General features: G+C 42.0%; 1 protein-coding gene across 1 annotated transcript; it reads left to right on the plus strand.

The window, feature by feature from the left end:
* Positions 1 to 1,577: 1,577 nt before the first annotated feature.
* Positions 1,578 to 9,749, plus strand: LOC112236989 (oocyte zinc finger protein XlCOF6). The gene is made up of 4 exons (XM_024405610.2): positions 1,578 to 1,908; positions 2,489 to 2,720; positions 7,936 to 8,095; positions 8,275 to 9,749. The coding sequence occupies exons 1-4, from the start codon at positions 1,600 to 1,602 to the stop codon at positions 9,533 to 9,535; spliced, it is 1,962 nt and encodes a 653-aa protein (XP_024261378.1). The 5' UTR covers positions 1,578 to 1,599; the 3' UTR covers positions 9,536 to 9,749.
* Positions 9,750 to 11,368: the final 1,619 nt, after the last annotated feature.

Consider the following 11,368-nt stretch of genomic DNA (forward strand, 5'->3'; position numbering starts at 1 on the left):
CCTCACACACCCAAACACACTCACATGCGTGCGTGTGCACACACACACACACACACGCACACACACACACACACACACACACACGCACGCACGCACGCACGCACGCACGCACACACACACACACACACAGACACACACACACACACACACACACACACACACACACACACACACACACACACACACACACACACACACACACACACACACACAGACTCAACCTATCAGCCAGTGATGTTGAAAAAACAATTGCTTGTGGTGCAGCATCTCTTCTTTTCAAACTTGTGCATTCTTTGTTTTCTTTTCAGCCAAATTGAATATTGATTCAATCAGAAAACCTACTGCAGCGCCCAAAAGCACCTCATTGATGTACCAGACTGACGGTTTTCTTGAAGTGTGACATAATAACTACGTTATTCTAAAAGCAAAACACTCTTCTAAAATGCTGTTTTGTAAGGTACCCACTAAAAAAAATGTAGTTCATTACAATAAATACTCTGTCCCTGGTAGACCTATTGGGTCAGTTTCCCAGACGCAGAGTAGTCCTGAATTAAAATCAAATATTATTTTGAGAACAACTTTTAGTCCTGCTCTGGACTAATCTGTGTCTGGGAAACATACCCATTATGCTCTAGAGACAATCTAATCCTGGATTATTAATAACTGGAAACTGTATGACAGATAACTGTTATTAATCACTGAGATTATCATCTGGAGACTGGACTAGAGTAATGATTTAGGCCGCCCCAGGGTCAATGCTAACAGTGGAGAACAGTTGGACACAAAAATAATGCAGTTTACAATATTTTCTATGCTCATTTAAAAGCTAGAATCCTTAGTCTCTACATGTATTTTGGGATTTATAAATTCATGGTATATTCTATTGTATGATATTTATACAATAGAATATTGTATAAATGCTTAATGAGCTTAGCTCATCTCCTGTACCCCAGCAGATCGAACCAAAAAGCTTGTTTCACTCCAATGTTTGTAAACAATGTAAATGTAAACAAACACTATGTTAGCCTCAAAACATGGTTTAAACTATCATTTTGATATCATGGATGGTCAGTCTTTGCATCCATAGCTCTGTCTATGAATTTGAGAGTAGTTACATTTCTCAAGGCCCATATCCCTCAGCTTTATCCAAAACAGAGGCAGGTTGTCCACTTCGTAATTGTTACAATGAAGGACTCCAGTCTTAACTGTGGCAGCATCATAACAAAAGGCCTACGTTTGAAGTATGAGAATATAAAGACAACCACATTTATCCGCAGCTGACATCCGGCTTTGGTAACACTGTGAACAACACCATTGTCTTAATTTTTGTCAGCTCACAATATGTGTATTTTTCAATACATCACGGAATTAGTTTGAAATACTTATGACAAATGCGTATGTTTAATTATCTAACAAATTCAACGCCACTGATAGGAGCGCATTGTGTATCCTAATTCTACATACAACATGTTCACCAGGGCTGCAATGATTAGTAATATACGTTTTGCAACGAAAATGAGAGTTTCTACTGGACTAATTCAGGTAGGTCCCTCGCCGTTTCGGTTGGTTCCTAGTGAATACACCCAATGTTACGGGAAAATGGTAGGAACATTTCTTCTCGATTGCGTTTCATTTCGGACAATAATACAGCGTAAGACCGGAAACATTAGACAGCGGAAAAGAAGCAAACTACATATTTTCAAAGTAAGCTATTTCGGACATAACTTGCTAGCAGTCATGTCGAGCACAGATATATTTCAGACACAGTTATCCCAAATCATGGGGTTATTAGTTGAATCAACAGTTAGCGAGATGGGGCGACTTCTCGACGTGTGTGCTGCTGTTTTGGAGAATAAAGACAATCGTTTCCTGAAGAGAGAAATGGAGCGTGTGAATACAACCAACAAAGTGAGTGAAAAGTGCACCATCAAACCAATTATCTGTGATCAAACCGCAGAGATGGATAGAAGACTCATGTTTATATATATATATATATTTATATATATATCTGCCATGGGGTGTGTGACTGCATGGGCAGCGCCATTGAGGCTGAGGCCACAACCCATAGGAAACCCCACGCAGTTGACTACATGGTGGAATCCTTAAATGTCGCTGCCCATGCTAAATCGTCCTTTTGGCTACTAGAGGCCTCTGTCATTCTCTATGGATCAATAAAAAAATATAAAAAAACATTTAGCTAGCTAACGTTGACCTATAACAGGGCTCTCTAACCCTGTTCCTGGAGCACTACCGTCCTGTGGGGTTTTCGCTCCAACCTTAATCTAGCGCTCCGGATTCTCATGTGAGTTACAACTGGGGTTGAAACGAAAACCTACATGAGGGTAAGTCTCCAGGAACAGAGTTGGATAGTCCAGGAATATATTTATTCAGATGTGTTAGAAACGAGGCAGGCAAGTGAGTGTGTATTTTGAATGGTCAGTGACGTTGTCAGTAATTCAGTCAATTGTTGTTATTATTAATCTTTCAGATAAAGTTTGCGTCATTCATGGAAATGTTGAGTAAAAGCTCGATGGAGAAAATATCATTACTAATGACTGTGGACGAGATGGAGGTGACAGCGGTGGAGAAGACTGGTGGAGAAGGCACAAGTGGTGGAGAAGCAGTAAACTTGCTTAACCCAGAAGTAAAATCACGTGTAATTATAATCTGTCCAGGAGATATTAGAGAAGCAGTTGCGACTCAAAAAGGAGCCGTAAAGGGTGAGTCATTTGTGGTTGTTTTTACATTGATTGTTCATTTATGGTTGTGGATGTTCCCATAAGAGAGAGTTAAAGGACACAACATTGTATCTGTCCCATCACAGAGTCTGTGAGAGCATGGGGAAGCGCATAGAGAATGATAGAGAGATCGCTTTGCCTTCACATAGTATTCACACTCATTGACCGTAGGCACATTTTATTGTTACATCCTGAATTTAAAGATGCTCTATGAAGGAACCCCTCCACCATTTGCTGTTTACTAAAATTAGAATAGTTTGCTTTATTTCAGTTTGACAAAAACAAGCAAGTATAGTGTAAACTAAAATATTGTATTTGCCGAAAGTATGAAGCAAAAACTGAACTTAAGGTAAGCATAGAACTAGTGCGCATAGAACATATTTACCGATCTTAGACTTGCTTTAAATGAGTGTTGGTACCATGTTTCATGAATCAGGCAGGCATAAGCTACGGACAGCTAACACTTGCATTTTATCGATGGCAATTTGAATGCACAGAGAGACAGTGACAAGATCCTGAGGCCCATTGTCGTGCCATTCACCCGCTGTCATCAACTCATGTTTCAGCATGATAGTTCACGACCTCATGTCACAAGGATCTGTACACAATTCCTGGAGGCTGAAAATGTCCCAGTTCAACCATGTCCTGCATACTCACCAGACATGTCACCCATTGAGCATGTTTGGGATGCTCTGGATCGACGTGCACGACAGTGTGTTTCAGTTCCCTCCAATATCCAGCAAATAATTATACCCTTCTGTTGATTGGACTTGAAAAGGTACTATGTCTATAAGGTCCCACAGTTGCGGTGGTGTGAAGTACTTAAGTAAAAAAATACTTTAAAGTACTACTTAAGAAGTTTTTTAGGGCATCTGTACTTTATTTATATTTTTGACAACTTTTACTTCACTACATTCATGCAGATAATAATGTACTTTTTACTCCATACATTTTCCCAGACACCTAAAAGTACTTGTTACATTTGAATGCATAGCAGGACAGAAAATGGTCCAATTCATACACTTATGGAGAGAACATCCCTGGTCATCCCTACTGCCCCTGATCTGATAGACTGACTAAACACAAATGCTTAATTTGTAAATGATGTCTTGAGTGATAGCCATTGGCTATCCGTCAAATAAATTTAAAAAATGTAAGCAATTTTAAAATTTTTGATACTTAAGTATATTTAAAACCAAATACTTTTAGACTTTTACTCAAGTAGTATTTTAATGGGTGACTCACTTAATAGAAAATGAATCAAGTAAATGTGATCTTTAATTTCACGTACATTTACAATTGCATACTTTTCCCACCACTGCACAGTTGACTGTCAGATCAGAAACCAAGCCATGGGGTCAAAGGAGTTCTGGGACAGGATTGTGTCGAGGCACAGATCTGGGGAAGGGTACCAAAAAATGTATGCACCATTGAAGGTCCCCAAGAACACAGTGGCCTCCATCATTCCTAAATGGAAGACAGTTGACTTAAATGTCAGATCAGAAACCAAGCCATGGGGTCAAAGGAGTTCTGGGACAGGATTGTGTCGAGGCACAGATCTGGGGAAGGGTACCAAAAAATGTATGCACCATTGAAGGTCCCCAAGAACACAGTGGCCTCCATCATTCCTAAATGGAAGACATTTGGAACCACCTAAACTCTTCCTAGACCTGGCCGCCTGGCCAAACGGAGCAATCGGGGGAGAAGGGCCTTGGTCTGGGAGGTGACCAAGAACCCGATGGTCACTCTGACAGAGCTCCAGTTCCTCTGTGGAGATGGGAGAACCTTCCAGAAGGACAACCATTTCTGCAGCACTCCACCAAATCAGGCCTTTATGGTAGAGTGGCCAGATGGAAGCCACTCTTCAGTGAAAGGCACATGACAGCCCACTTGGAGTTTGCCAAAAGGCACCTAAAGGACTCTCAGACCATGAAAAACAAGATTCTCAGGTCTGATGAAACCAAGTTAGAACTCTTTGGCCAGAATGCCTAGCATCATGTATGGCAGAAACTAGGCATCACTCAACACCTGGCCAATACCATCCCTACGGTGATGCATGGTGGTGGTAGCATCATGTTGTGGGGATGTTTTTCAGTGTCAGGGAGACTAGTCAGGATCAAGGGAAAGATGAACGGAGCAAAATACAGAGAGATCCTTGATGAAAACCTGCTCCAGAGTGCTTTGGACCTCAGACTGGGGTGAACGTTCACCTTCCAACAGGACAACGACTCTAAGCACACAGCCAAGACAATGCAGGAGGGGCTTCGGGGGCAAGTCTCTGAATGTCCTTGAGTTACCCCAGCCAGAGCCCGGACTTGAACCCGATCCAACATCTCTGGAGAGACCTGATAATAGCTGTGCAGCAACGGTCCCCATCCAACCTGACAGCTTTTGAGGATTTACAGAGAAAAATGGGAGAATCTCCCTAAATCAAATCCTATAGATGTGCCAAGCTTGTATTGTCATAGCCAAGAGGACTCGAGGCTGCCAAAGGTGCTTCAACAAAGTACTGTGTAAATGGTCTCTCTACTTATGTGATTTATTTTTTTGTAGTAAATGTGCAAAATAATTCTAGCCTTGTTTATGCTTTGTCATTATGGGGAATTGATGAAGGGGAAAAAAATATTTTAATCCATTTTAGATTAAGGCTGTAACGTAACAAAATGTGGAAAAAGTGAAGGGGTCTGAATACTTACCGAATGCATTGTAATTGATCGTGTAAAGACTGAAACCTGTACAGAATACACACATTCCAAAACATGCATCCTGTTTGCAACAAGGTATTAAAGTAACACTTCAACAAATGTGTCAAAGCAAGTAACCCTTTGTCTTGAATAAAAAGTGATATGTTTGGTGCAAATAAGACACATTACTGAGTTCCACATTTTTCAAGCATAGTGGTGTCTTAATTGTTTTAGTTTTTTTTAATGTATGCTTGTAATTGTTAAGGACTTGGAGAGTTAAGAGAGAGAAAAAAGGAATGGAATACAGCCCAACCCTAGTGCACACTGACACCTAGATTGTGTTATCTGTCCCATTATAGCATCTTTGAGAGCATGGGTAGCGCCGTTGAGGTCATCTCCATTTTGAAGTCAATTTTCTTCTAGTACTTCTATGAGTTGGTAAACTGAAAGGGTGCATACTGACACCTAGATTGTGTTTTAAACGGGTATAAAGCCAAGGTTGGGGATTTTCCTGGAACCTGCCGTTATGGAATGTTTGTTCACAAGTATAATTCATTGGCTGATCCCTCCTGATGACCCGAATGGAATCGTGATCCTTCCTTAACCATAGGAAGTCCCACCCAGTTGACTACTTTAAAATGGTGGAAGCCCTTAATGGCAATGTCCATGCCAAAACTGGTTTTTATCCATTTTGAGTCTATTTAACTCTATGGATGTTCCAAGTACAGTTTCCTATTCCTGTGTAACATCAATTACATTACAACATTGTGTACCTATTTTTGTTGCTACAGTTAAATAATTTGTGACCGAACGGCTTATGTAGTAAAATTTGTAATTGTGTTTTTTATTTTTTTACATAGTATAAAAGTAGAGATTCAGAGCTAGAAAATGGTATATCATAGTAGAGACTCAGAGCTAGAAAATGGTCTCAGACACTACAGTTGATGAACAATGGGAAAGTAATCCTGCTTTGAAAGTTGATAAACTTGTAACCCCACTTTTGAGAAAATGGCCCTTGAATGTTTTAGTAAACCTACTGAGAGCTCTTCTTTGTCTACACCCATTCAGCATTGTTCACACCCTCTTAAGCCTTAGCCCCACCCATCTCTTTAAGGATTCACATGTGAGGCCATGTACTAAACAACCAAAGATTAAGACTGAAGGCTGTTTATTGACAGTTGTAGCAGTGACATAATGAACATTCTATTGTTGTCCGAAATCAAACTTGTCGTTATGCATAAGTATAAACACAAACACTACAGGCTACATGACATCACCTGCCTGGTGATCCAAAATAGCATAACTAGTGTATTTTAACACAAATCACCCATTTAAAAATTCAGTATATGTCACTCTATCAAACCAGGCAACATTCTAAACAATATTTTGGTTAGTTTCTAGCTTGTTAGTTAGATAGCTAGCCAGATCAAACGATGACCATATCATATAGCTGACAACATCTTCACTTTAGCTCATGTGTCTTCATTATTACCAGGAAAATAAACTCACAACAATATCATTACTTAATTGTTAATGGTGAGCCAATGACAGAACACAGCCTACATTTGCGAGTGCGGCGAAATAAAAGCACAGCGTTCTACTGGAGAATTTTAGAACTTGGACACTGGCCAATGAGACAAACCCCTCGTTTGACTTTGGTGCAGATCATGTTCTACACATCACCGTCTCTGTTTAAACACATACTATATAAAATAAAAGTTTATTTGTCACTTGTACAGGATACAGAAGGTGTGGTGAACTGATTACTTGCATGGTGGAGTCTTTTTTTGTTGTTGTTGTTTGTTTAGACATGTAGCTAGCTAGCTAAACAATGAACCACAATTCCCAACTCGTGACGTTGCTACCCTGCATGAATCTGCGGGTATCTAACCAACTAAGTTCAATGTTAGCTAGCTAGCTAACATTAGGCTATAACTAGCTATGCAAATGGCTCTTAGATACGTGTATAATCGTGTAGTAATATCTCCGTAGCTATCATACTCCTAATTCCACTGATTTCAAAACTCGGTCCTCCAGAATGTGAAGAGCAACACTTTTGTAGTTCTACTACGTGATATATATATTTTTTAAAAGCTGCGCACGAAAGGAGTACCTACACATACTGACCAGCTCATGTTATAGACACAAGTGTGCTTACATGGCAGACCAATCAGAACTCATCTCACGGCATGTCCAGCCCACCCATTATCTCAGCCAAGTATGGCTAGCGGGAAGGTTCCCCTTTATTTTCTGTGACTAAACCATCTAGGCTTCAAATATAACAATTGTATTTACAGATGGCATACAAGTTTGTTACTAAGGCAAATGAAAGTTAATATATTCCAGACACATTCAGAACACATTTTTGATTTAAAAAATAACATTTATTTGCATTCAAATGCCTCTCCTCTGAAGTAGTGACGCGAGCCATATACCTAGTTTCCTGAAACCAGTTACATCTCCGATTTTTCTTCCGCACAGCAACAACCAGAATGATCTTCTCTGTTTTACAGACGAGGGATCTTCTGAGTCTGATAGTCAGGAGGATTACCCTGGCCTTGCCCCCTTGCCCTCACCTTCATCAGACGAGGAATGGCTCCCTGAGGTTGATCCCAGCCAGGGTGATGACCTTGACCCTCAGGCACCATCTGCATCTAGGTTGAAGATACCCAGGTTAGGACAACCCTAATAATTCCGTATGGTAGTTTTTGAAAATAAACACATTAAGCGCTGTTGCTAACTAGCGTAGCTCCCTTTTTTTGATAAAAAAAGAAAAAGAATTCTTCCTCTAATGCAAAGAGTTATGGGATATTAGAATCCTCTTGTCTTAACCTTTTTTCTCTTCAACCTAGATCTGCTTCGGACCCAGACAAACAAGACGCAGGTAGGGATGGAGATGATCAAGATGTCCAATGTGGAGATTCTGCAGACGCCGCCCTCATCTGTTCCCACTGTGGAAAATGTTTCAAGGAGAAATGGTATCTGACGAGACACCTTCAGTCCCATACAAAATCTTACAGATGCTCTCATTGTGCGAAAGGTTTTAATCTGGAGAAGCAGCTAGCAAAACATTCCATTAAACACCAGGAGAACACGTTCAGTTGTACCGATTGCGACGCGGTGTTTCGCCAGAAATGTACTTTACAGTCGCACAAGAAACGTCACAAAACAGAGAAAACGGTCACGTGCACGGTTTGTGAAAAGAAGTTTGTAGGGGAAAGGCACAAGTGCATTGTAAAGCAGAGGACATTCAGCTGCTCTTCCTGCCCAAAGGTCTTAAAGACCAGAGAAGGATTGTCTTATCACCAGGGAACACACTCCGGAGAGAGGAAGTATTGCTGTGAGACATGCGGCAAAACGTTCTTCACCGGCGTGTCCTTAAAAACCCATATGATGACTCATAAAGAGAAGGATCATAGCTGTACTGTATGTGGCCAACCTTTCAACAATGGACACGCTCTCAGAAAGCACATGGTAGCCAGCCACCCTGGAGAAACGCCAGAGAAACGCTTTGTCTGCGACGTGTGTGGCAAATGTTTCGCCAAAAGAGACCATCTGTATAAACACATGAGGAGACACAAGGAAGAAAAACCCTTTTCTTGTGACGTTTGTGGCAAGAAGTTTCATTCTTCGGGTAATTGTAAAAGACACGAGATAACGCACACAGGTGAGAAACTATATCACTGTGACCTTTGTGGGAAAAGTTTTACCCAGTCCGGAACCCTAACCATACATAAACTAAACACGCACACAGACGGCGAAGAAAAGCCTTCTTTCAAGTGTGAGATTTGTGGGGAAGTTTTTCCAAGACGTTATACCCTAAAAAATCATATGGTCACTCACACGGGGAAGAAACCATGTCAATGTAGTGTTTGTGGGAAAGGGTTCTTTAGCAATCCTACTCTTAAAGCTCACATGCTCATTCACACAGGGGAGAAACCGTTTGAGTGTGATCAATGTGGGAAAAGGTTCACCCAGTCAAGTCATCTAAAATATCACGAGCGACATGTGCACACGGGTGTCAAACCATTCGTGTGTGACATCTGTGGGAAGGCCTATGCAAATAGACAGAATCTGAAACTCCACAAGTGCAGTGCTTCTGCTAAACAGTAGTCTGTGCAGTGCTTATGCTAAACGGTAGTCTGTGCAGTGCTTATGCTAAACGGTAGTAATCTAGTGTCACAACTAGATAATTGTCACCCTGTCAATGAGCAATATACACTGCTCAAAAAAATAAAGGGAACACTAAAATAACACATCCTAGATCTGAATTAATGAAATATTCTTATTGAATACTTTTTTCATTGCATAGTTGAATGTGCTGACAACAAAATCACACAAATTATCAATGGAAATCAAATTTATCAGCCCATGGAAGTCTGGATTTGGAGTCACACTCAAAATTAAAGTGGAAAACCACACTACAGGCTGATCCAACTTTGATGTAAACAAGTCCAAATGAGGCTCAGTAGTGTGTGTGTGGCCTCCACGTGCCTGTATGACCTCCCTACAACGCCTGGGCATGCTCCTGATGAGGTGACGGATGGTCACCTGAGGGATCTCCTCCCAGACCTGGACTAAAGCATCCGCCAACTCCTGGACAGTCTGTGGTGCAACGTGGCGTTGGTGGATGGAGCGAAACATGATGTGCTCAATTGGATTCAGGTCTGGGGAACGGGAGGACCAGTCCATAGCATCAATGCCTTCCTCTTGCAGGAACTGCTGACACACTCCAGCCACATGAGGTCTAGCATTGTCTTGCATTAGGAGGAACCCATGGCCAACCGCACCAGCATATGGTCTCACAAGGGGTCTGAGGATCTCATCTCGGTACCTAATGGCAGTCAGGCTACCTCTGGCGAGCACATGGAGGGCTGTGCGGCCCCCCAAAGAAATGCCACCCCACACCATGACTGACCCACCGCCAATCCGGTCATGCTGGAGGATGTTGCAGGCAGCAGAACATTCTCCACGGCGTCTCCAGACTCTGTCACGTGCTCGGTGTGAACCTGCTTTCATCTGTGAAGAGCACAGGGCACCAGTGGCGAATTTGCCAATCTTGATGTTCTCTGGCAAATGCCAAACGTCCTGCACGGTGTTGGGCTGTAAGCACAACCCCCACCTGTGGACGTCGGGCCCTCATACCACCCTCATGTAGTCTGTTTCTGACCGTTTGAGCAGACATATGCACATTTGTGGCCTGCTGGAGGTCATTTTGCAGGGCTCTGGCAGTGCTCCTCCTTGCACGAAGGCGGAGGTAGTGGTCCTGCTGCTGGGTTGTTGCCCTCCTACGGCCTCCTCCCCGTCTCCTGATGTACTGGCCTGTCTCCTGGTAGCGCCTCCATGCTCTGGACACTACGCTGACAGACACAGCAAACCTTCTTGCCACAGCTCGCAGTGATGTTCCATCCTGGATGAGCTGCACTGAGCCACTTGTGTGGGTTGTAGACTCCGTCTCATGCTACCACTAGAGTGAAAGCACCGCCAGCATTCAAAAGTGACCAAAACATCAGCCAGGAAGCGTAGGAACTGAGAAGTGGTCTGTGGTCCCCACCTGCAGAACCACTCCTTTATTGGTGGTGTCTTGCTAATTTCCTATAATTTCCACCTGTTGTCTATTCCATTTGCACAACAGCATGTGAAATTTATTGTCAATCAGTGTTGCTTCCTAAGTGGACAGTTTGATTTCACAGAAGTGTGATTGACTTGGAGTTACATTGTGTTGTTTAAGTGTTCCCTTTATTTTTTTGAGCAGTGTATTTTTTAATGGACCCATTCCATGCTCCTCCATGTGAAGGGGAAAATACAAAAAAAAAACTAACCAGGTTTCCATCCAACCTTTTAATGCCGGTAAATTGCATAAAGTGCACGGTGACAAGCTTGATGCTCCCTTCCAATAAATATTGAGGGTCTTATTCTGGTGACATGATGATCGATGCTTGGCTG

Source organism: Oncorhynchus tshawytscha, linkage group LG18, assembly GCF_018296145.1.
Source record: "Oncorhynchus tshawytscha isolate Ot180627B linkage group LG18, Otsh_v2.0, whole genome shotgun sequence".
NCBI classification, from domain to species: Eukaryota; Metazoa; Chordata; class Actinopteri; order Salmoniformes; family Salmonidae; genus Oncorhynchus; species Oncorhynchus tshawytscha.

What these genes read in the sequence shown, in the direction of transcription:
- LOC112236989 (XM_024405610.2), top strand. Translation starts at nt 1,600, where the DNA reads ATGGTAGGAACATTTCTTCTCGATTGCGTTTCATTTCGGACAATAATA. An exon ending in GTGTGAATACAACCAACAAA is followed by an intron (nt 1,909 to 2,488) that starts GTGAGTGAAAAG and finishes TTAATCTTTCAG; the next exon opens with ATAAAGTTTGCGTCATTCAT. An exon ending in TCTAGGTTGAAGATACCCAG is followed by an intron (nt 8,096 to 8,274) that starts GTTAGGACAACC and finishes TCTTCAACCTAG; the next exon opens with ATCTGCTTCGGACCCAGACA.